Below are 26,726 nucleotides of genomic sequence, written 5' to 3'. Positions count from 1 at the left end.
CGAAGTACAATGATTGTGTATTTGTGTCTATGCGTTCTCTTATATTTCTCCGCTCAAAGTTAATAGTTTTTTAAATCACTTTTAATGTTTGTGATGAAATTTCGTTAAGAGAGCTTAGAGTCGTATAGGGGTATAGAGAAGAACTCTAGCTGTGTTTCTTTTCAGCAATTTTTTAAATGATGAATTTTCGTTATACTTTTATCGCGAGATTGTACGTGGTGCCACAAAAGTATCCCCCTTTAACGGGGAAGTACATGCGACTTCGCGCTGTTGGTGCGACTGTCATTAAGTCTTTCAATTAGCGTAGACACACAACTTGGAAGGACAGAGTACGCTTATGCCCGTGCGTGAGATCGAGGAATTTGGTGCTTGTTGGTTCACAAATGGCGGCTTGGTTTTGCTTAGTAAGGCTTTTCATAAGGTGCTCGAAAGGGGTCCACATGCGATTGGCTCACAAGAAAACATATTTGCTAGTTAGCAGCTTGCTGGGCACAAACACTAATTGTTGACCATGTTGTGTGCCAGATTGGGTTTTGACAACACCTAATTTTCTACATAACGATTTACCAAAATTTGATTCAATTGGCTTGATGGTAATGTCTGATGGTAACACATCTGTTCCAATAATACTAATGGAAGCTATTGGGTTCAGCTGCTAAAATCGTAACAACCTTTAGACGTCTTTAGTATAATATGGTATCGTTTCACCATGTCTTTCGCCTGAAAGTGATAGGCAGATGTATGCCAATGCTTTATTCTCAGTAGTTTTGTCACTTCTGTGAATATAGTAGACTGGAATTAACGTCCTCGGTCCATGATGACTGCACACGGAGTACCGAAATGAATGAATAATTTTGGTGATGGCAGTCAGCTTTCAACCATGTGCGCTGTATTTTAACTGTGCAGTATTCAATGCCTTCGAATAAAATGCTTAAGGTTGAGTTTCACTCTCTACAATCTACAGCAAAATTGCACCTACTGCGTCATAAAGTTGAACAACGAATGCTGTAATATCTTATGGATTCCAGATGAATTCGATTTTATCGTTTTTACGATTTCATGGACTGAGGTTGAATATACGTCGGTGTTTCGTAAAAAATGACGGTAACAGTTAATCATCATAGAAAACGTATTGACTCCTTCACAGTTAGTGGAAGAGAGCAATCCAGTATTGTTGCCAATTTAATAAGCTTTTGGAATGTTTAAGCTGCGCTCTGTAATTTGGTGGTTGGTACGCCTTCTGCAAGTCAACATATAAAAATAATCTTTTCGCATGCAGGATGCAGGTCGGTATCTCGGTCTGCGCCTTAAACATGCGGTAGTTGGCACACGGTCTTGAACTTCCATCGCGTATATACATTTTCAAATATACGATCAACGAAAAAACTTATCCAATATATAACATCTCCGACAAAAATCCAAAAATAATTAAAAAGTTAGAATAATTAATTTATGTATGTACATTATGTGGTATGCAAAGAGCTATTTTTTTTTAGCATTGACTACAGTATGCAGCATATATTCGAACACCAGCATCAAAACAGTTTTAAAGGGCCACAAACTATACGCCACAAATTTTTAATATTCACCAACTCAGCAACTTTGAAAAAGCTTTTTTCAGTATTATTGTTTTCCATACACATGCAATTAACAATATTTTATTAACTCGTATTTTCAGGTAGCAACTTCTCTTTCCGATGGCTCATATTTCGGAGAAATCTGTCTTCTAACTAATGCAAGAAGAGTTGCAAGTGTACGTGCTGAAACTTATTGTAATCTTTTTTCATTAAGCGTGGATCACTTTAATTGTGTACTCGACCAATATCCATTAATGAGAAAAACAATGGAGACTGTTGCTGCGGAGCGGTTAAATAAGATTGGAAAAAATCCAAATATTATGCAACAAAAAGATGAGCAATTAAGTAATCCAGAATCAAACACTATTACAGCTGTAGTAAATGCTTTAGCAGCTGAAGCAGATGAATGCAAGGACGAGTAAGTAGATAACCCATTGCGTATTTTCATCTTATTTTTAGGTTAATTTTATTTTATTTATATATATTTTCTTATTTCTAAAACTATTTATTAATACTACTCGACTATGGCGTTTATTAAATAATACCTAATAGTTATGATTGAAACTTCGTCACTGATAATAGAGTGAACCATTTCTTAAAAATCTCTAATTAAACACAAAACTTATTGTGCCGCGGCTGAATTGCCTTAAAGAACAATAATCTGGTATTGCTTCAGATTTATTAAGTCCATGCGTGGTTTTGGCCAGCTGATTTCACCGACCTAGGTATACTAGTTAGGTATGCCACATGTGTTCCTTATTTTCTTATGGGAATGTTTCATTTGGTTGATTTCATTTGGTTTTTCCATGGTGACGTTTTTTTACTGATATGGGCACTGCTTCAATTTGGCTTATTTATGACCGATTCTAATAGCTACAATTTTTAATTAAAATTAATTAATTGTCTCTTTTGTTGATTTATCTGTTATTTTATGATAAATATTTAACCAATATTAGCATTAACAAAGTTATGAAATAAAGTTTTATTATATTCATTTTAATGTGATCGCATGAATCAGTTAAATTTTGAGCAAATTAACTCAAATATACAATATAGTTTATACATTGATATATATAAACTAACTAATATTAAATGAAAATACCGCGAACGCACCAAACGCCGACTTTAAGGTATTTCTATTTTTCTTTCTCCATCTTTCTACTTTATTTAGCTAGCTATCTTTTATAGTACATTTTAAACTTTTTGTAATTTTCTCGAATTTTCTTGATAATTCGCTAGACTCGATGAATATATCATTCCGTTCATCACCTTCGTCATCACAATCGGAATAAGTAATATCCGCTTTGACAGATAGAACACACCTAAATTTAATGTTATTGGCAGCACCTTAAGCGCCTTCAGTCGCTTACAGTTCACATCGTATACATCATTTACAGTAAATTAGTAAATTAAATAATTTACTTTATAATTTGTCGGCACTCTGTGTCGACCATCTACAAAACTACCCTGATGATGACATGATTTCGATCATCTTGAAATCGAAAATCAATTCATTTGATAAAAGTCCTGTACTGTAGACTCTGCTGTATTATATGAGAGATCGTGATTATAATTATCAGCATTTGTCCGCCGCGGTTACGAGTTACATTCATTCGATCAGTCCAAATTTTGACCCTTTTTACAATAAATGTAGTTGTATGTCATCAATGGTGGCATGAACAATGGTTCAACATAGAATAATGGTTTGTCGACATAAACCAATGATTTAGCATAACTCCATAAAAAGTAATCGAGAGGCCCACTCCTGGAAACAAATTTTAAAACCAAATTGATATCGCAATAAATCAATTCTTAAGAGTGCTTTATAGCTGTTGGAATCAAATGTCGTCGATGTTATTTAACAAGGTGGGAGTATTGAAATAAGGCAGGTGTTCAACATAATTATTGCCTTAAAATAGTATCCGGGCCGGAATTGTAGCCAGAAAATTAGTTATAGGAACTACAGGTTAAAATAATGTGCTACATTTTTATTCAATAAAAGTTTATCTGGATGAAGTGCAATATCTTATTGAATTGCATTCAATATATTAATGTCCAATTTATTCCCTCGTAGAACTGTTATTGTTTTTTATGACAAAACTATTTGTCAACTCTAGTATTTGTATAAGAATAATCAAAATCATAAAAATATAACTAATTCACTGTCAGAAAATATTTCGGTTACTGTTTTTCAATTTTTCGATACCTCGGCAAATACATTAATATTTGGTACACACAGCTCTCCGATTTAGGTTTAATTCGGATTGGATTTCAGCCGCCCAAACATTCCATTCGTTAAAACACATTAAACATGTTTAAATATTAAATTTTGAGTTTTCATTTAGTATTTATATATATTTTGTTTATAATAATAACAATGACAAATTTAAAAAAAATTTACAAATGTATCATTGTGTTTGGAACTCGTTCGTTAAATTTAACCAGTTCCATTTCCTACTGGTGGAATCCTACTATATTTTATTTATTAATATATATAAGTTATTATTCTAGTATTTTTAAGCTACATAAAATATATACAATATAAAATCAAAATAATTTTATGTCTTATTTAACTATGACTTTAAAGCAGCGACCTGGACATGAAGGAGAACTTGTTACATAACTCACAGAACAGCCTCGCCGAACCGGTCCAAACAATCAGAGAAGGCTTGCCTCGACCACGAAGCGGCGAATTTCGTGCTTTATTTGAGGGTAACACTCCATGACAGTAAAGAAAACAAGCATCAAAGTAATTTTACACATATAAATAATTTTAATTTATGTACATTCATTATTTAAGAAAGATAGGTATGTACGAATATAAAAAATTACAGCAGTTAACTTTATAATAAAATCATATGATGAATTAGCAACTCAGCGATATAAAACGATGCCACATCGTATGTATTGAATTTCTATATGTATATATTTATATAATTATATTTATGAAATATATATATATCTATGTCCACAAATAATTAATTAAAATTTCAGCTCCGCTAACTGTGATGATTTTAATATAAGAATACAGAAAATAAAATCGTTAAAGAAATAATACTACAAATATAAAAAGCAAAGTTTTAGATAACATAGAAAATATGTATTTAAGCCTATTCATTGATCATTAATGTAATCATATAATAAATCAGAAATTTGCGACGACGACTCTTCATTTTATTACACAAATATACACATCTAATTAGCGTACAAATAATTTCACCTTCATATTCATGAATAGTAAAAATATGTTGAAAATGTAGTAGAACAAATATTATTTGTCATAGAAATATTTTCAATTTCTTAAGGTTTAATTAATAAAAGATTGTTTGCCATTAAGTCTAAAATTAAAATGGATAAAAAAATTTGAAACGGAAACAATGTATGAACGACAATTGTTATATTTTCAGAAAAAAACAGATTTTAATCTATTATTTATTTATTTGTATAAAAATATTAATAGCAACTTAGTTTGAAAAATGATGTAAGTATTTTATTATACATAACTTAATAAAACCAGAAGGATAATGATTGCCTTAAATTAATAAATTCTTTTCATTAAATTTTTTTTTAAATAATCTATTACCAAAACAGTCAAGTCTATGCCGAGGTACCGTTGTTCTTGTTTATGTATCGCTCTTGTTATAGGGACGTTCCTCACAACTTATTTCGTGCAAGCAATATTTTTGTAAATTTAATCCTGAAATTCCAAAATTTTGTTTAAAACCAAAAATTTTAAATATGCAACTTTAAAGAATGTTTAGTTGTTAACTAACTTTGATCTCTAACAAAAAGATCAATATTCAAGAAGTTATGTAAACGGAAACAAACATACATCAAATTCTGATCTCACAGTTTTTTATCAGATCAGGTCAGTTTATCAAAACAAGCCTGTGAGCTTTGGTTTTAATTTTTATTATAATCTCGTTTATTGGCAACCATTCAATAAGAGTTTTAGATACTTCTTTAGAAATAAGAATTGCCACCCTTTCCATATAATGTTCGATTTCTAGTCTAACTGAGTAAATAAATTCCATGTTATGATCACGTATTACTCCGCTGTCATTGGATCTAGTCTCTTGGATGGCAAGAATATTAAATTTATAGTTAGACACCTCATTTCGAAGTTCTGTAAATTTTCAACTTTCATATAAAGTCCGTACATTCTAGGATGCAATTCGAATCGATCGCTTCATTCCGATAGTGTTTCTTCAGGAACAATAAGAGTTGTTATTGCGGTTTAAGTGCAGTTTTTGATCTATTGTTGAGGTTTTATTCATTGTGTTGATATTTCAGTGTGCATTTGGCACCTTAACATCCATTGTACCAGCTGCAGCTTGTGCAGGGAGATTTTCGAAGCTTATTCGATAACTCCATGAAGACTGATTTTCTTCGATATTTGAATCTATGCATAAACATCAAAAATTTAAAAAATAGTGGATGTTTGATGAGTTTAATGACCATATTTGACACATATTTGACGCTCTTAACCACATCTAACCTGTGATCAGACGTCAGGTATGTGGATTGCTTTTAGCTTCCGTACTCACCTACGACCTTACCGGCAAGAAAGACGCTGTCAGTAGCTACCACCGGCGTCGCTCTCAGGATCATTATACATACTGAGCCCCTCCACCACGTCTCCTATTATATTGCATAATTAAAAGTTGTTTATATAGTTTGAAAAATTTAATTTGTAAATACATATTTACAATATATTACAATTTCGAAAAGTACAGTTATAAAATAATTTATGTTTAATATAATTATATTACTTATTTCATTCGTAATGAATTCCTACTTAGTTGCATCTTATTTTCTATTTGCTCCACACAACTTCAGTTTTAATTTTTATTAATTAGTCTGAAAAATAAGTAAAAAAATTAGCATTAAATTAATTGTTACTACATTAATAAACAAAAATCCCTGACCATCAATTCGGTTCTCGCCGAAAACATAGCACAACAGAACAAATTCATAGACTTGTCAGAAATATCCATAGTGCGATAGATGGTAAGAAATATTGCACTGCGGCATTTATAGATATTTCGCAAGCTTTTAATCGAGTATGGCATGAGGGCCTTTTTTTCAAACTAAAACTGAATCATACCTCTCGGCAAGGCACTTTTTCATTAAGAAGCATAATGCGACAAATGCTTTATCTTCTATATTCTGGAAACCACATACATTTGAAAAGCGTAAAGACTTAGGTTTCAAATGGTGAAACTTATTTTGGTTCTTCAGCCGAAATTCCAAACTGTCACTCAACAATAAGCTGCTTACATTGTGACCGAAAGGTTTTCGGAGGTTCTCATTTAAAATTCGCGCGCTGTATATTTTTCGATATTTTAAGTTTATGTAGTTTGGCAGCACTGTCCTTAATTACTATGCCAAAATGAGCGGCGATCTGTCGGACAGTTCGTTTACGGCAGCTGTTGAAACCAGTTCACCTCAGTAGTGCGTTGCGAAAAAAACAATGGAAAAAAATATTGAACAAAGAGTTTGCATCAAATTTTGTTTTTCGAACGAAATTTCGTGTGCAGAATCGTTGCGAATGCTACAAAAGGCTTATGGGGAATCAGTTTTATCGAAAACTCAAGTTTATGAGTGGTACAAAGCCTTTCAGGACTGTCGTACGACCGTCGAAGACATGCCGCGTTCTGGACGACCTTCGACCTCTACCACCGACGAAAACATTGAAAAGGCAAAGGAAATCGTGTTCAAAAATCCTCATGTGAGTGTTAGAGAGATAGCACGAGAGCTAGGCATCGGTCGTGAGATGGCTCGTTTGATTTTGGTGGACAATTTGTGTATGCGACGTGTCAACGCCCGGCTTGTTCCGATTCACCTCAATTTGTTCAACATTATCAACGATTTTAAGGCCAAACATTCAATAAATACCATCGAACAGCCACCGTATTCACCTGATCTTGCACCGTGTGACTTTTTCCTGTTTCCCAACCTCAAATTACCACTCAGAGGAACGCGTTTTGAATCCATAGAAGACGTAAAACAGAATTCGCAGAGGGAACTCAAAGCCATACCGGAAAGCGCCTATAAAAAATGTTTTGATGATTGGAAGAAACGTTGGCCATTTTTTGTGTATCCTTCTAATGGAGCATATGTTTGAAAGGAGATAAAATAAATATTGATGAAGATTAAGAATTTTGCGTTTTATTTATTTATGACCGGAAACTTTTCGGTCACAATGTATATACAAAACTGCACTAAAACCTATATGGAATTATAGAGCCTAATTATAGTGTACTGCATCACACTCAAACTTGGCAATTATCCAGAGTTTTCAATCTAAAACACTACGAATGATCACAAATGCACCTTGGTATGTAACGAATGAACAGCTGCATAAACAATTACGTGTTCCGACAATCAAGGAAGAAATATTTCCTATTACAAAGAATTACGCACATCGCATATATATCCATCCAAACTAGCTGGTTACACACCTGATGTCCCCCTCCAATACTTTTACAAGGCTAAAAAGAAAAACATCGAGAGACGTTTTAGATATATATATGTAGGTCTTACACTTCTATTTTAAGTATATATGGATATGTCACTGGACACAGTCCATACGTGCCATTCTTTTTTAGATCGTAATAAATATTATTACGTTTCATATTCATTAAAAAAAAAAAAATTACACATAGCTATATATTAGGAGCACTATTATGTACTTACCATGTTAAGTTGTAAGGAATTCCGTATTAAGTTCGAATTCAGCAAAACCCTTTGTAACAAGTGCCTTATTAATTTGAAATGGTTTATTTGTACTGGTATCACAAAGCGCTAAATGGTAAACTCGGTCCTACACAAAAAAGATACAAATTATTTGAAAAACTAAGTAAAATACAATAATTTAAAAATAATTATGCCGAAAAATATGTTAAAATCATTAACTTATTTAATAAGAAATACCAAAACTAAGGTCCGTTACTTAAAAATAATGAATTTTAATGGAAAATACACATCTATAAATGCACTCAAATCAGATATATATTTTGATATGAAAGTGATTTAAAAAAATGATCTCGGGTGGCAAAAATGATATATTTAACAGTTACATAAATCCAATAACTACATGCTCCGTGATAAAAAAATAAAGTAAAATATTTGTATCAGAATGTACGTGGGACTTTCGATCCTAACATCTGTATTAAAAGGTACAGTTTTTTTTTATTTTTATGGTTTGGTTTATTACAAACTCCATTTACCAGGCCAAACTTTTTATAAGAAATATTATATTAGAGTTATGCAATGTTTACGTAAAGGCCAGAATTATGGGTATACATGGTTTATGGGAACCGTACTGTTGTCGCTATTACAAAAATATGAAGAGATGAAAAAGAAGCAATTATTGTAAAGATACCTAAAAAGCGCCATCGAAGAACGTGTGAAGATTGGCGCAAAATATCTTTTCTAACAGCAATTTTAAAAATCTCTACTCAAATTTTTTTAGAGCGAATAAATGCACCATTAAATAATCTTATACGACCAAACCAGATCGGTTTTAGATCGGGTCATTCGTGCATCTATAAAATATTCATATCGTAAGAATCCTTATAGAGCAGTAAGCTGAATACAATACATACACCCTTTTATCTGGTGTTTATCGATTTTCCAAAAGTATTCGATGCATTAAAACGTGACGTTATTTGATCTGTACTTTCGGCTAGAGGTGATAAACCTCTTTTGGCTAGAGCTTTATTTCGGTAAAATAAATTATATTATTAAAAATATGTACGATGGGTCTTGTTGCCGAGTACTGCATGAACAACAATTTACCGAATCTTTTCCGACCGTATTAGGAGTTAACGTAACTTGCTCCGTTGCTCTTTATAACTGCATTAGACTTAGTATTTGAAACATACAATGGATGTGGCATAAACTGGAAGATAATACAAAAATTAGGCGATCTGTCATATGCTAATGGCATTGCTTTAATCAGCAACACACTCTATGATATGCGGAACAGGTTATCAAATTTAACAAATGACGTTTTGCAGCTTGGCCTAAAAATTAACACAAAGAAGACCAAATCCGTGCTTAATTCGCACGTGAGCAACAATACACAGCTTAAAATATCTGGAGGAATTGTAGATGATGTACAAATATTTGACTATCTGGGTAACATTCTGACACCTGACGGTGGCACAATAGTTGATATTCAACGTAAAATATCTAAAGCAGCGATTCCCAACCGTGAATTAAATGAATATGGTTGATGATAAAAATCAAACATTTACAAAGGAAAAAAAATTTTGTTATACAGTGGAAAAAATTTTAGTTTCGCAATAAAAAATTTCTAAATTGCAAAACTATCGGAATAGTCTTTAACGCATCTATAATATGATGTTTAGCTAGACATAATTCTTTAAAAAAATGTTTTAAAACGAATTCGTTTTAAAATACTATTCCTAAAATGAATGAATACAAAAAATCATCGACTTGAGTAGAAACAAGAATGATGTCCGTACTTTACCAAAAATATCATCCTATAGAGACAAAAATGGTAACTTTGGTACGGATACACATAATGTACTAAAAGTATGAAGAAACATTTCTCTAAACTATTATCTGGCGATGATGATATCGATTTCGATTTGGATGGTATGCTGTCGAAGTCCTCAATCGAAAATCATGGTGTCGAAGTTTCACCACCTAGCCATAACGAAATACGTGTTGCTATAGCAACTATAGCGACTATAGAACAACAAAGTGTTCATGTAGAATTGTTTAAAGCCGGTGGCGATATGACTATAGATAGCATGCATCAGTTCATCTCCAGAATTTGGTTGGAACAATATTACGCGATTTCAGCACCTGGCTGTACTGTTAGCCGAAGCCCAGTACTTGATTGTTAAAGTCCTTTTAGTTCCTTTTAGTGGAACCAATCTATCGCGTTTACGATTACTGTATATATATTATTTACCTGTTTATTTATTTTTGATATTTGAGCAAAAATTAATTTCGAAATTGTTTTTGAAATGAAATATTCCTTTGCACCTATATCCCAGTACTGTCCTTTTGGTTGGATTTGTGATAAACATCCTCGAATTCCTTGTTTTGGTAGTGCAGCAAAAATTGATATTAAAAATTTTAAGCAATAAGCAGGAACAGTTAATATTAGTCCGTAATCAACACAATACACCTAATAATTATTTATTGCTACGCAATGAAGTTATTAAATAATTTATTAGTTATAAAATAAATACCTTTATTATATTTTTATTAATTCTATCAATCACTTCAGCGCGGTACCATATATTGTTTACTGAAGCTGCACACACCTGCCCAGCTAATAAAAATGTGTCCGGTATTAGCCATCTTTTTGGTAGAAGTGAATTGTAAAATTCTCTATAACAAGAAAAATAAAAAAATAATGTTTTTTAAAAACGAGAGAGTTCAGCGAGAGAGTGTACTTCACAGTACAAAAGAACAATCACAAAGATCCACAAAAAAATCTTCTACAAGTTCTTCTAGTTTTAAGATTAATTATAATTAATAGAAATAACCATAAAACTAATATATTTGTGTTTTCATTGTACATTGCAAGACTTATTAACGCACTTAAGAACTGTCTTATGTGAATACTCTTATAACGTGTTCAATAAGAGCGAAGAGGGGTGTTCTACGAATGACATCGAAGATAATATCGGTTTAGACAGATTTTTTAATCGCTAGAAATTTGACAGAGATGCAGAAGAAAAAGAACTAGCAGATAACATATAGATTAGATTGGATAGAAGAAGAAAGAAATATCTTTATCTATCACTTTATCTAAGAGAAAGTGGATTTCACTAATGTATGCCAATTTTTTCGCTGATCGGGCACAGTTAGCGGTTTTAACGCGTCTCCTTAACTTAATCGGAAAACCAATTGGGTTATTAAGAATAGCAGGTTGAGTCATTTTGTATGGCTCCTTCTAGCAAATCATTTCAAAGGCAATATTTTCTACGGGTATAAATATTAAGCATATACTTATATGTACTCATGCAGTTTAAAAAAAGTTATAAAAAAATAATAAGCTTTTATGAAAAAAATTGGTATCACGTATATTCCGATTTATTTACAAGTTTTATACATATCGTTTTATCGTAATAGCACTAGTTTCTAGCCAAATTTTCATTTTGTGCTACTATATTTTTAATATGTATTTTGGTCTACTAAATTCTAAAATCATATATTGTCAGACTCCGAGTTTTATAAAACATGTCTACGTATTTGAGAGTGTCCAGTATTTATAATTCTTACACTATTATTCTCTGAGAGCGTCACACTCATGAGGGCATGAAAAGATACATATAAGCAATACTACAAAAGAAGTAACAATGGGGGTATTCAGGCAACTGATTAGTTGCTTAGTAGTTGATTACAACAAAAATTTGCACACAAAAATGAAACTAAGCACGGAATCAACTATTTCGGTGATTCTCAGATTAGTACAAATTTGAATAATAGTGCTGCTAGTCCCAAATGTCGTAATAATAACTTAAAATGAACTTTTGTATAGAAATTTGTTAGCTATCTCTCTCAGCTGTTTGAATTGTGTGTAAACAATTTTCACTGTTAACGTATGTTTCGCTTTTGCTGTTGATGCGAGTGCTGCCAAGGCATTTACACACAACAAACTAATCAAATTAACATCAAAATGCTAAATTTTTTTTATATGAAGTTTTTGAATGAACTAAGCAAGTAATCAGTTGCCTTGAGCTGGAGTCGAAACCATGTTTTTGTTAGTTATTTCGACCACATCTTTAGGTGTTGTTTCATAGAGGCCAAATCCATCAGCTAAACACTTCTCGTTGGCGATATCTTCGGAAGTACGTATTTCTGATGATAACTCATTTTCTTGATCTTTTCGGTTACGAATTTTGGCTTTGCACCGTATCTTTTGTCAAACTGCGCTTTCATTTTGAGTTGTGTATCGCACTTGTTTTTAAGCTTGGCATTTGGGTCTGGTAAAGACACCAGCGTTGGCGATTTACTGTCCTCATTTTGCTTATTCGGAGTTGATCGGTAAACTTGTAGAAATATTTGAAGATTTTCAGCAGTTACCCTCTTCCCATTTAACTTTTTGAGTGCTCGCTTTAAAGTATCCACAAACCTTTCGGCTTGTCCATTTGACATGGGATAGTACGGACTGCTTTGTATATGATTAATGCCGTTTTCCGCTAAAAACTGTTGAAATTGATGACTCACAAATTAAGTACCATTGTCTGAAACTATTCTTCGGTAACCCAAATCTAACGAAAATTTCTTTCAAGCTGGAAATTGAGTTGCTGTTAAAGATTTTGTTTGTATAATTTCGTGCCATTTTGAGAACGCATCGATTACGACCAAATAGTATGAATCTATTGGTCCTGCATAATCAATATGGAGCCGTTCCCAAGAATCAGAAGGTTTTGGCCAAGGATGTAAAGATGTTTTTGTGGGCATTTTAGCTGCTACGACACAATTTGAACAACTTTTCACCATTGCTTCAATATCGTAATCGATATTTGACCAATAAACATAGTTCCGCGCAATGGCTATGCTTTAATGACCTCGGTGAATTTCTTTAAGAATGCGCTTTCCTAAAACTTGAGGTATAATAATGCGTTGTCCGAACATTAAACATCCGTCATCTATACATATGTCGTTTTTTCGGTTAAAGTAAGCTTTTAACTCACTGTTGTTGCAGTTTGATGGCCATCCTTCAGTTACATATTCGAAAATTTTAGCTAAAACCTTGTCCTTAGCTGTTTCGTAAGTAATCATTTTGCTGGTAAGCGGCAGCATATCAAGTGAGTTATGTAAAATTTGTTTACTTTCAAATTCAAACTCTACTGCAGCGATGACATAATCTTCTGAAGGATTGATTGTGTTATGTATGAGTCGTGATAAAACGTCTGCATACCCAAAACTGTTAGTTGAAATAAACTTTAATTCGAAGTCGTATGCAATCAGTTTAATTGCCCAACGTTGAAGTCTATTTGCTTGATGAAAATTAATTCCAGTTTTATTACCAAATATAGCCAAAAGAGGCCCTATGATCCGTTTGAAGTTTAAATCTTCTACCGAAAAGCATTCGGTGACATTTTGTGACCGCGAAAATAAGCGCAAGAGCTTCTTTTTCTATTTGGCTATATTGTTTTTCTGCTGGCGTTAATGATCTCGACGCATGACAAATTACTTTCATTGAAACGTCGTCAGCTTCATGAAAAATGCAAACTCCGAGCCCATAGTTAGATGTATCTGCAGCGACTACTATATTTTTCAGTAGATCGTAATGCGCTAATAATAACTTTGATGACAAAATTTGTTTGAAACCATCCAAACAGCGTTGATTAAGTTCCGTCCATTGCCACTGTTTGTTGTTTTGAAGTAGTTCGTCTAATGGTCCTCGATATTTGCGCATGTGATTTATGAATTTTCCATAAAAATTGATAGCCCTAAGAGTGATCTAAGTTCTGATTGATTGGTTGGCGCAGGCATTGTCTTGATTGCTTCATTGTTTCTTGGATCTGGGCGAATGCCGTCTTTACTGACAATATATCCCAAGTAAGCAATTTCAGGAACTGAAAAATCGCATTTTTCGATCTTGAGAACTCCCTTATTGATAAATATGGTACGTTGTAGAACTTCCTGTAAGCTGTTGTCATGCTCTTATTGGTTTCTACCTGAGACAAAGATATCGTCAATGTAAGCAGCTGCGTAATGTAAGCCCGCAAGCATTTTATCCATAATTTGTTGGAAAATTGCCGGAAAAGTTTTGACGGCAAATACCATACGCTTGTATTTGAATAAACCTAGATGCGTGTTTACTGTGAGAAGTTCTTGCGATTTGCTATCAACTTCGATTTGAAGAAAAGTGTCCAAAAGGTTTATATGACTAAATACTGTTGCATTGCTGATTTTTGCAAAAATATCCTCTGGAAGCGGTAGTGGATACTTGTAAGATTCAAGCGCGTCGTTAAGACCAGTTGACAAATCAGCGCAAATACTAATGCTGCCATTTGGGTTTTTGATAACTACGATTGGTGCGGCCCAGTTAGAGTAACTGATAGGTGCGATAATGTCGAGATCTTGAAGTCGCTTAATTTCTTCTTCAACCAAACGTTGAACTGCGTATGCTACCGGGCGCTTAGGTCGGAAAACAGGTTGACAGTTTCGTTTAATACTTAAAGGTGCCTTAGTTTTGTTACAAAGACCCATAGCATTCTCTAAAAGTTCTGGAAATAATTTTTCCGGAAGAAATTTGCAATTTGAAGAGTTTATGGAAACATTACTTGCCTGTTTTGTTGTTGAAATTTGGCTGCAAATAGCATTAAGCGTCATATCGATCAATTGAAAAAAAGTTATCCAGTCCAATCCGAATACGTTCAAATCGATCGCTATAACGAAGCACGTAAGTGTTCTAATTGTGTCTTTTAACTGCACATCGCATGTAAATTTTGCGTACAATGGTAAGTTTCCAGTTGCACTTTTAGCAGATTCTTGTTCTACTTCCATTATATTTAAAATATTTAATTTGTCGAAATTAAATTTTGAAATGATAGTTATGTCCGATGCAGTATCAAATTGCAATTTGATTAGCACATTGTTGATTTTAGCGTGGACATATTTACGCTGTGAAGCTGTAATGCTGTTCGTTGTGTATATACTGTTGACTCGTGGCTGTGAAAATGTTCTTGCTTTACCATTGCTATTATTTTAATTGTTGTTATTGCAGTTTGATTTTGATGAATTTTTCACTTTGCAAAAACCTTTTTTATGGCCTATGTTGTGACAGTCTTCGCATTTATGATTTTTGGATGGGCAGTCACGCACATAATGCATTGCTCCACAAAACCAGCATGGTGTTTTCGGCTTGTGATTGTTCTTAAGCTTATTTGCTTGTAATCGATTCACCTGATTTTCGCGTGATTTATTTTCTACCAGCGCTGTGTCGGATTTTAAATTATTGATACGATGACACTCGTTTGTAAGTTTTTCCAAGTTGATGGTATCAGCTTCTGTGTCCAGTTTGGTCAATATTCGTGTTCTTATTTCGAAGTCTGGTTCCGATTTCAGTGCCAATACGAACATTAAACATTTGAACTGGTCCAATGACAGGCTATTCAATTTCAGATTTTCGTAGTATAGTATAGTCGGTATCTGGTGCTTTGGTTAATTGTAAACAGCTATAGCGTAAGCTGAATTGTGACTTTTGGAGTCCAAACAGTTGTTTTAATTTCTCCACTGTTGTAGTGAAATTATATTCACGTGGATGGTTTGGCAAAACAAAGTCCATATATTTATTATGTACAGTTGTACTGAGTTTCCTTAATAGAATCCTGACCTTCGCTGCGTCATCAAGTTTGCTAGCATCTACCAAGAATAAATCTTCATAACTCGTGTACCACTTTTCAAATGTTAGGTTATTTTCTGGATCATAAACAAATTCCGTGACACTCGAAGCTAAAATCTCAATTGTTTGCTCCGGTTTTTCTGTTTTCGGAAATGCTTCAGTATGCATCTTCATTTGCAAACACTCCTTGAAAAGTTCACGCATTACTTCCGTGTCTTTCGCAGGTTGGTTTTGCATTTTTTGGAAAAATACCTGAAATTCTTGTGGATTAATTTTTTTTTTGTACATATATTTTTCAATGTAATGCAAAAAAAAAAAATTCGTATCCTCGACGTCACTATTATATCTGTATAATTTCAATCTTTATTTATTAAAAACTCCTAATTATTATTATTTCACAAGTTACAAAACTAACATGTGTATTCTTCTTTATACGTCATCTGTCATCACTGGCCTAGGTTGCCAACACATCTCCATACGAAATTATAAACGTTAGGAGTAATATTTTGCAATCGATTATTTCGACAAGAAGTTCTGCTGTATCAAAACCTGTATTATAAAATTCAGCCAGTTTTTACAATTTTTATCGTCATTACTTCCACGTAATAAAATTTCAACATCTAGTAAAAATCCAAATTTAACGTTAAGATCACTTAATCGTGTATTCTTGCTGCAACTGATCGAAAACATTTTACATTGTGCGGGAAATTTCACTTTCTGCGGAAAGGCCAACATTTCTCGCCAATTCTCGGTTCATTATTCGACGTTTACTAATATGGGTTATTGTATAAATATCTGGGATTCACAGACACTCACAGACCTGTTCTCCAATTTTGACAAGTTTAGTCGATAATGATTTAAGATTAATGAACAATTCTCTAAAATTCATTTTGGGATCTTGCAATCTGAGGTATACACCATCAATTCTTTTCAAAATTTCATGCTAGAAATGGAGTACATCTATGAAATTGAAATTTAGTATATTTTGTAATAAAATATTGGCTTCACTCCTGGTGTCACTTGTAATACTATTGTCCTGTGCTAATTTTTCTAATAGTTCTACTAATTCTTCCATACCATAGAGCAAAACGCTAACCGCTGACGGCACTTTAACATGCTTGAGATGAGTGTTTAACAGTTTTCTTAAAAGTATTTTTTAATAATTCTTATCGTGACGTTGGATTTTTTTATGAATATAATATCCAGGATCAGCTTATTTAGTTCACTTTTCTGCATTACCGACCCGTCGAAGAAACTAAGATTTTAACATCAGACGATTAGCTGATGTTGCTACTGCACTTATACTAGATTTGTTCAGAAATATACGGGGTCTACGAATAATCATTTCTGTGCAAAATTGATTTGATATTATAGGAAGTTTGTTATTTTAAGTTGTGACAACATTACGAACGACATGGCATCCCTTACAAATAGCCGATTGTCACTATCCCAAAACGGATAACTTTGGCAACTCTAAATAAGAGTGAGTGAATTATAAGTCAAGCGATGTGAAAACAAAAATCACGTTTTTATATTCGAAAGTAGTTTTGATTACAGTATTTACTTTGTATGCTTGACAAAATAGTTGACTAAAAGATCTAACGTGGTGCCCCGATCAAAAATCAGATAGAAAAGTGTACAAATAAGTGCGTTTTATGCAAAATTACTTGTACACACTACGTTCCCGGCAACTGCACAAAGAGATGACGTTAAACGCAGAACAGACAAAAAAATGTCCAAGCAAAAACCAAACAAATACTACTGAAACACAACGTAAAAATTCACAATTTTAACAAAACCAATCCACCGGTATGGTTTATACAATTGGGACTTGTCTTTCGCCTAAACAATATTCGAGACGATCTAGAACACATTTGTTGGAATAATTTGCAGAATCAGCTTAGTCCAAGTTGTGTCGCTTGCTGCAAGGTGGAGATACTACGGGTATAAGCCGTCTAAAATAATTTTGCATATGAGACATTTGACACAGAATCATTCGCATACCTTTCCTCAGGGATAAGCCCAAATCGATTCGCCCTGTTTTGGCAGTTTGGGAAGAAAATGATCTGAACAAATTGGCAAAATTAGCTAATAAAATGCTGGAGACGTTTAAGAGCAAATACAATGTATATGTGTGAAATATCGCAACAGCTTATGCAAGCCATTGCAACTGCGTGCAGCACGTCACAAAATGATTTCTACACAGCTATTCAACAACTTACAGACCTGCAGGTTAAAGTCAAACAACCTAAAAAAACAACCACGAGTCGTAACATTTCTCGATCACGTTCGTCAAAAAATTTAAGCGATGTTAACAGTCAACAGTGACGTCGTGACAATTTATGTTACACCAAGTTTGGGGACAATTCTAGCAACTGCAAGCCAAGCTGCTCACGATGGGCACCTTTAAACTAAAAAAGCTGTCGTCAAGCATACTAGTTGACGGCAGTAACAAACAACTTGACCACATAACCATCTGTTGCAGACATATAACCACTCATAAATAGTGAACGTCTCTTAGTCGTCTATCACAGTTCATGTTTTCGTTTTTTGGTTGACTCAAGCTCAGTTGTTTTAATAGTGCCACGACATGTCGTGAAATGCAAAACAATACAAGAAAAGCTCCAACTATACGCAGCGAACCAAACTTTGCTGTGGCAACAGTCAAAACCAATTTATTACTGGCAAATCCTCTACATATGGTGGCGAAAAATAATGGAGGCTGGCGTACTTGTGACAACTATCGCAAATTGAACGCAATAACGGTAACAGACAGGTTTCCTATTGCTCACGTGTATGATTTTGCGGTAAAGTTACACAGTAAAACTTTGTTTTCAGCACTCCACCTGGTGAAAGCATACTACTAGATCTCAATGGCATAGAACGACATCCAAAAGACTGCCTTGTGCACACCTTTTGACCTGATCAAGTTTCAGTACATGCCATTCGTGTTATAGACCAAATTTTTCGCGATCTTGATTTCATGTATTGCTATATTAACCACATTCTTATAGCTTCAACATCTATAAAGGAGCATGAATGTCATCTTCGTACAATGTTTACCATTTTGTGCCAACATAAACTCAGGATAAATGCCAAAAAATGCCAATTCGGTAAATCGGAAATTCTCTATCTGGGTTATACGGTTAACAAGAATGGCATTAAATTACCACAGGACCGTATTGAGGCAATAGTGAATTTTAAACAACCTCACACAGTCAGTGGACTAGCATGCTTTCTAGGTGTTCTGAATTACTATCGGCGTTGCATACTACACTTATCGCAACATCAAGCAGAGTTCAGTGATCTGATATTAAAAATAAAAAAAAAATGACAAACGAAAAATCTCTTGCACAACCGAAAGTCTTAAAGCGTTAATCGATTTGAAACACAGCGTTGCAAATGCTACACTACTTGCGCTTTCACCTGTTGCTAAAGTAGCACTAACTTGTGATGCACTTGATGTTTCTTTTGGTGCTGCCAATAGATGGTCTTAGAGCAATACGACCATGGCACTTAGATGCCACTCGGGTTTTTTTCGCGAATACTTTCAGCAACTGAAAAAAATTACAACGCATATGATAGAAAATTATTAGTAATCTACAGCGCCATCCGTTTTTTCAAACACCTTCTAGAGGCACAAGTGGTCGTCATTAAAACAGACCACAAACCGCTAGTATATGCTTTTAAGCAGAAACCAGAAAAAGCGTCGCCACGGCAACTTCGCCATCTCCATTACATCTCGCAATTTTCGAAGGCCTTTATACACCTGTCTGGTAATGACAATGTTGTGGCAGATGTGCACTCTCGTATTTCAGCTGTATCGCTGGCAACCGCATTCTTTTTATTTACCGTTGCTGAGGAACAATAAGACGATTAAGAATTAAAGACACTGTTGCAAGGAAAAACATCTTTAAAGCTACAAGCAATTGCTTTCAACGACATCGTTGTATAAATCTTCTCCGTGGAAGATCCACCCTGCTGCAGATAAAACAAAAATACATCTGGCCCTCCATGCGAACAGATGTAATTGAATGGGCGCGAAATTGTTTACCATGTGTTGTGTATGAACCAATATGGCAACACTGTTTTGTGGAGTTCGACAGTTTATGATGTTGACTAAGTAGTGTGTGTTAGTAGTTTTTTAAACATCAAGTTACCTTAAGCAAATGGAGTATTATAACTTGAATTAATAAATAAAGTAGAAATATAACGAGAAAAAATACACAGACATAATACTTTTCGGTCAATTAAAATTGATATTCCCCACAACTATTTCGACCATGTACATATCCACATGATTGTGATGCTAATGGACAAATGGTACAGCTATTGTTTAACAATGATCGATCGTTTCTCAAGGTGGCTTAAAGCTATACCATTAAAAGATATTACTGCAAACAGCATAGTATCTGCCTTTTGGTCAAACTGGGTGGCGAGGTTTGTATGCCCGCAAACGATAACAACAGATCGGGGCCTACAATTGAAATTAGCATTTTTCAAAGCTTTGACAAAAGTGATAGGAGCAATACAAATTCGCACCACGGCATACTACCAACAAGCGAACGCTATGATTGAACGTTGACACCGTTCCTTAAAAGTAGCACTAATATGTCACGAAGCAGAATCCTGGATAGAATTACTACCAACAGTCCTGCTAGGCCTACGAACGTGCTTCAAGAAGGATTTGAAATCTTCAGCTAGTGAGGAATCCCAACAATGCACCACCCCGAAGATCTTTATAGAAGAGTTTCGCAAACACATGCGATTAGTACGATCGATTTCCGTAACATATTACCGAAACAATGTTTCATTTGTGTTAAAAAAATTTATAACTCCTCGCACATCATGTTTAGGACTGATGCTGCTCGTCGTCCTTTGGAACCAATGTACTCTTAACCATTCCAGGTACTCAGTAGACCAACTGACCGTACTTTCGTTATCGATATGCAGGATAAAGAGATCACAGTTTCATCAGAAAGACTCAAACCTGATTTTATTACTAAAGACGTGAGGTTTTCAGAATTGACAATACTGGAAGGGGGTATTGTGGCAACAGTACGAACGGCAACCCTTACAAACAGTCGATTGTCACTTTCACAAATGGGATACATGTGGCAACTCTAAATAAGCATGTGAAAACAAGAAGCACATGTTTATATTCGAAAGTAGTTTTTATTACAGTATTTATTTTGTATGCTTAATATACCAGTTGACTAAAACAACAAATATCTTTAGGGTGGTTTTTATTCCGAAAGCAGGAAAGCTTAATCACTCCACTGCAAAAGATTACAGACCAATTAGTCTCTCCTGGTTTATTTTGAAAATACCAGTATCTGCACAATGAACATGGCACAACACGCCTACCGTGTTGTGCCATATTCGGAGGCCAAATATCTTGGCATCGTCCTTGAATCCAAACTTAATTGGAGAAGGAATATTGAGGAGAGAACTAGGAAAGACTAGCTGCATATTATGTCTACAAAAAGAAATTTGGGAAGTGATAGGGATTGTCACCGTACGTAGTGTACGAAATGTACACGACGACGTTGGATAAAAAATGCTGTACAGCCCGCATCGAAGAAACACAGAGATTGGCTTGATTAGGTATCAACGGAGCAATCAATAGTACGCCTGAAGACGGGTTAAATGTAATACTACATATTCTACCACTGTGGGTGTTTATTCAAGGCTGTGTTGCTAAAAGTGCTCTCAGGCTTCGAGAGTCTAAGATATGGAAACCAGCTAACTACGGACACCGTACAATTTTAAAGGAGATTAGAAGGAGAGGTCATGGCTCAGTCAAGGCGGATCCAGATTCTTCTGCAGACTACACGACACCAATACTAGATTCAAATACCAGAATTCCCACTCTTTATGCAACAAGAGATAGCTGGGAGTTTGGATCTGTGACAGGTAACTTTGCAGTTACAATCTACACAGATAACTCAAAGATGGAGGGCGGAACGGGAGCAGGTATCTTCTCAAAAGATATGCAGATACGGCTATCCTACCGATTCCCTGATACTTGCAGCGTCTTTCAGGCCGAGATACATGCTATCAATCTGTGACAGGTAACTTTCCAGTTACCATCTACACAGATAACTCAAAGATGGAGGGCGGTATGGGAGCAGGTATCTTCTCAAAAGATATGTAGATAAGGCCGAGATATATGCTATCAAAAAAGCGGCCAACCTCATACAACAAAGCACAATTCGGCCCTCGAGTATCACGATTTTTGTAGATAGTCAGACCGCACTGAAAACATCAAATATCACAAGGCCTGTGTTTACTGGGGTTCTGGACATAGTAATATTGAACGAAATGAACTAGCAGATGCGATCGCTAGAAGAGTTTCTGAACTGCATACAAGAGAGTCCGACCTCTCAATACATACACCGATATGTGAACTGTTTAAGATAATAGAGGAAATTACTAGAGGCCATGAGGTTGCTAAAACCTTTTACGAAATCCTTTTAGGCTTCAGCAAACTTGAAGTTCGTGGAAAAAGATAACGAAAGCAAACTTATCGGATCTCCTCAACTTCATTTGAAAAACCAAATAGTTTAACAAGGATTGTGAGGACATCACAATAGGCAATATATGCCTCCGAGTGGAAATGCTGACAACTGCCAGCACACGCCTTCCGAACCTAACCTAACCTAAACAATATCTTTAACTTGAAGAATGCTTGGAAAGACAGTGAGGGTTTCTTTCACTTTTTCTTTACTTTTTACAAGATATGGGCAACTGCAGATATACTTGGACCTCGATTATAATCACCTAAAAAAAAATCTTCTAAAGACACAAATGGCCCGTACCATTTGCAAGCCCACCATCATACATGATATTCCAAAGAATTGGCCCTAGAACTGATCCCTGGGGAACCCCTCCCGTAATCTTATATGTTTTGGGTCCGGAGTCTGTATCATATAAGAGCATTCTGTCTTTAAAATACGATGTAATTATTTTTAAAAGATATTCTGGGACTCTTATTTTCATCAGTGCATTTAAAATGCTAGTCCACTCAGCAGCGTTGAAAGTATTTTTAACATCTAAGGTCACCACCGCGCAGTATTTTTTGGTACCACCTTAAGCCCTTAGAAGCTTCCTTTGCAATGTTAGAACATATAATTCATTCAAGTGCCTTACTTGCAGTGTCCAGTACGCATAAAGGTCTATAAGACGATGGTATTTCTGAGAGCTTATTACCTTTAGGAATAAGCACCAATCTTTGCTTTTTCCAACACGAAAGAAAAGTTAATTCCTGTGGGCAGCTGTTGAATACATCCCTGAATACAGAAATTTGTTTTTGCCTTCTTCAATACGGTATTGGGGATTCCATCCAATCCAGGAGATTTATTGGGTTTAACTCTGGAAGAAGTGAAATCTGTAACCGGTGGAATCTCATTTAAATCGTTGATTATCGGTATTAAGATTCTAAGTTCTCCCTTTTTTGGGAACAAGTGTTTAACAATATTCGCCATTATTTTTGGACACGAAGGTACCGATCCTCTTACCATCTGAAATTTACGCATTACTATTTTGTAGCCATCGCCCCAAACATTTTGGTCTACATCATTGATCAGAGTTTGAAAAGCTATAATTTTATTCCTAATAATTGCCTTTTTAAGTTTAGATCTGCTCTCTCGGTACTTTTGTAGAAGCCTTTCCGCATCTATTCCAGATCTGTGGCGTTGGAACTGTCTACGGGAGGCAAGGCATTGAGATCTTAGTAAAGCTATTTCTTCCGTCCACCAATAGTTTGATACGCGCCCATTACTTCTGCCTTTTCTTGGCATCGATGCATCGCAGATGTTGCATAGTTCTTTCATAAGATGATTTGATTTTTCAGAAGCATCCCCAACTCCGAAACTCATGTTTTCGGTCATGAATTCCATTACCTCATTGTTGAGATACTTTGTTTTCCAACCTATTTGTTCTGCTTTTCTCTGCGATTTTTTTAAAGCAAACCTCTCTTTTAACGATATGGAAAAGCAAATGGCATTGTGGTCGCTGTGGGTGTATTGGTTTGGTACTTTCCATTGCGAACACCTTACTAATGACGGGCTGACGAAGGCAAGGTCTATGTAGGATACGCCTCTACCATTATCGAACGTTGGGCTATGCCCATTGTTCAGTTGTGTTAAGTTTAGTGAGGTGAATGTCTCTAATAGGGCTCTACCTCGACACGATTCTATCCGATTCTATCAAGTAGTAGACCTTCCTTTTGTACCAATGCGCTTGGTTTAAACATTATGTTCTGTCCTAGTCAAATGGCTGTCTTTTCAGAAGTATCTTGTACCCATTTAGAGGTTTCTTCTGATTTGAAAAATTCACTAATTACTAGTACATCTGATTTTAATTTCAAATCTGTTTGGGATTCAAATCTGTTTGGGCAGCCTCAAATCGATTTAGGTTCAATTGCAGAAATTTTAAATAAATCGATTTAAATAAAAATTAAAACTTTCGGATATTTTGTTTAACTTGAGAAACATTTGGTCCGCTGCCAGAAAGATCTTTTAAACGATCTTTTGCAAGTTATTTGAGTGTGGGGTGCTAAAAGACGGTTGTCAGAATTGCAGTATACAAGTAAACCTCTTTATCAGAAGATATGATAAATCGAGATATATATCGTCACTGTGTGAAGATATGCATTGATTTTGTTGCACACAATAACAGAGGGTGGGGTTTATAAGGGGGGCAATAACTGATTTAGAATCAAACACTATAAAGCTATAGCTAGTGGAAAAACAAAATATATCGGACTATAAATTTATAGGAAAGCGTTATGAGACGATAGATGGAAAGCAAATTTTCTAAAAGATAACCCAAAATCACTTAATAGTTTGAAGTATGTTTATATCATATAATGTAGATTACTCGTATAATTTGAGATTGACATACTAATTGATGATACTTAACGAGCACAACACATATATATACTGATAAACAAATATACCAATTATTTTTTTCGGTATTATATTTAACTTACTGCATGTTTTGCATGAGTTCATCAATTTTATTATTTTCTTTACAGAAGTGAAACCAAAATTTGTGCGGATTATGGATCTGCAAAAAAAAAAATTTAAAGTGAAAAATGATTAGAACAAAAATTTCATTACACTTTATTTGGTTAATAAATTCATAAAAATAATTATTAATATTTAATGAACTATTTTATTTCCAATAATTTATTTTATTATATATCGAGTGCTTCCCAGACTAAAAAAAATGTTATTTTTTTTAAAAATATAAGACAATTGTGTAATAAGAAATAAATTATATATAATATAGCAATATAAAATATATAACAATGCCCCATTTGCATTAAAGTAATTATTTAAAATTGATCCCATACCCTGGTTGGAACGACCTTCGTTGGCATTTGCTGTCAACTGTTTATTATCGAAACGTACTACCATGATTTTCAAAGTTAGCTATTTCTTCCCTTTTAATCTATTAGTGTTCATATGTAATTACGCGATACACAAAGTTGTCGAAAATTGCACCTGCAAGACACCGCATTAATACTTGACTCCACTCATGCAGCATCATAATGCTTTCGTTAGAACTGGTTAATACGAAGCTAATAATAATACGAATCTGATTATGGTATTAGCAGTGCGTCTCATAAAAATTCGGTTATGTTCCCGATATATATATATAAGGCAGTCGGCTAAAATGCCTTAGCTATAAGTTATATATAACTATATAATATAATTGTATTAATTTCTATGTAATACAACAAACTTAAAATGAAGTAAAAATAAAGCAAATAATACTACTATATATATGTAGCCGTCGATATTCTCAATAATCATGCCAGGGACACATTCCAATGACGAATCTGGATCCATGTCATTACAACAAATTTTTATGTGATTTAAGCAACATAACTTACACCCAATTTGTTACGGCGCGGCCGCCAACGAGGCATGAGGCCAGCCTACAGATCAAAGATACTTTCTCAAGCTGACGACTTCATCAACGCTCTCCACCACTTTGACACGGCCGCCAACGAGGCATGAGGCCAGCCTACAGATCAAAGTTACTTTCTCAAGCTGACTACTTCTTTAACGCTCTCCACCACTTTGACACGGCGCGGCCGCCAACGAGGCATACGGCCAGCCTGCACGTCAAAGTTTTTCAAATCCTGCATTGCTTGCCAAAAGTTCACTGCCACAACAAAGCACCTCTTCAACAGTATCTAGCTGCTTCGTCTCGCTTCGACCACGTCAACCAGGAAATTGTCGGACCACTGCCATGCTCTAGAGGTTTTCGTTACGTCACAACCCCTCAGACAGAATTCGTGACTAAACTGCAAAGATTTATGAACGAGACTTACTTCTTTTCATTGAAAAAAAATCTTTATCCCTCGGATCAGGTTTTCGTCAAAAATTCTATGATTTGTGAACCACTACAAGCTCCATACGAAGGTCCGTTCACTGTACTTAAGCGTTTTGATAAGTATTTTGTCGTGGACATTAAAGGAAGAAAAGCCAACATCTCGGTGGACCGCCTCAAAGCAGCCTTCAGTGAGCAATATGTTAAGAAACTAGAAGTTAAGCCCTTAGTCACTGACAAGCACGATCGTAAGGTACAAACTTCGCGTTAAGGGGAATAATGTAGCCGTCGATATTCTCAATAATCACAGTAAGCTGGATTACAATTCAAATATATTGACATTAGAAAATTTGGAAAATTTTAAAAAGAAAATTGTTTGCTAAGAAGTTTTAAGTTTCCGGCTTAACTAAATAAATAGAACGTAATAAATAATTTTCAAGTTTAAATATAGC

General features: G+C 34.7%; 3 protein-coding genes across 6 annotated transcripts in view; 1 reads left to right on the top strand and 2 right to left on the bottom strand.

Moving 5' to 3' along the window:
- LOC119675162 (ATP-dependent zinc metalloprotease YME1L-like) overlaps positions 1-711 on the bottom strand; it is a 2,160-nt gene extending 1,449 nt beyond the window's left edge. The window contains exon 1 of the mRNA XM_038086350.1: positions 672-711. Within this exon, the coding sequence (XP_037942278.1) occupies positions 672-711 (40 nt within the window). The remainder of the gene's footprint in view (positions 1-671) is intronic.
- Positions 712-1,469: 758 nt separating this feature from the next.
- Positions 1,470-4,540, top strand: LOC119685515. Of its 2 annotated transcripts, none has more exons than XM_038099814.1 (2): positions 1,470-1,995; positions 4,168-4,540. In XM_038099814.1, the coding sequence occupies exons 1-2, from the start codon at positions 1,832-1,834 to the stop codon at positions 4,301-4,303; spliced, it is 300 nt and encodes a 99-aa protein (XP_037955742.1). In that variant the 5' UTR covers positions 1,470-1,831; the 3' UTR covers positions 4,304-4,540. The 2 variants fall into 2 exon arrangements, with proteins under 2 accessions (XP_037955742.1, XP_037955741.1); XM_038099813.1 differs by having other exon boundaries at positions 1,484-1,995; positions 4,165-4,540.
- Positions 4,541-4,995: 455 nt separating this feature from the next.
- The window catches only part of LOC119681714 (tudor and KH domain-containing protein), a 42,865-nt gene continuing 21,134 nt past the window's right edge, over positions 4,996-26,726 (bottom strand). The window contains exons 4-10 of one of the 3 annotated variants that reach the window (XM_038094979.1): positions 24,923-24,999; positions 10,811-10,952; positions 10,528-10,746; positions 8,277-8,403; positions 7,914-8,071; positions 6,125-6,437; positions 4,996-5,979 (exon numbers count right to left, since the gene is read on the bottom strand). In XM_038094979.1, coding sequence (XP_037950907.1) covers positions 8,281-8,403; positions 10,528-10,746; positions 10,811-10,952; positions 24,923-24,999 — 561 coding nt within the window. In that variant the 3' untranslated portion in view covers positions 4,996-5,979; positions 6,125-6,437; positions 7,914-8,071; positions 8,277-8,280. The remainder of the gene's footprint in view (positions 5,980-6,124; positions 6,438-7,913; positions 8,072-8,276; positions 8,404-10,527; positions 10,747-10,810; positions 10,953-24,922; positions 25,000-26,726) is intronic. The other 2 variants (XM_038094977.1, XM_038094976.1) reach the window with 2 other exon arrangements.

Source organism: Teleopsis dalmanni, chromosome 2, assembly GCF_002237135.1.
Source record: "Teleopsis dalmanni isolate 2A chromosome 2, ASM223713v2, whole genome shotgun sequence".
NCBI classification, from domain to species: domain Eukaryota; kingdom Metazoa; phylum Arthropoda; class Insecta; order Diptera; family Diopsidae; genus Teleopsis; species Teleopsis dalmanni.
The sequence above is the reverse complement of the archived record's forward strand: the minus strand, read 5'-3'. Positions and strand labels throughout refer to the sequence as shown.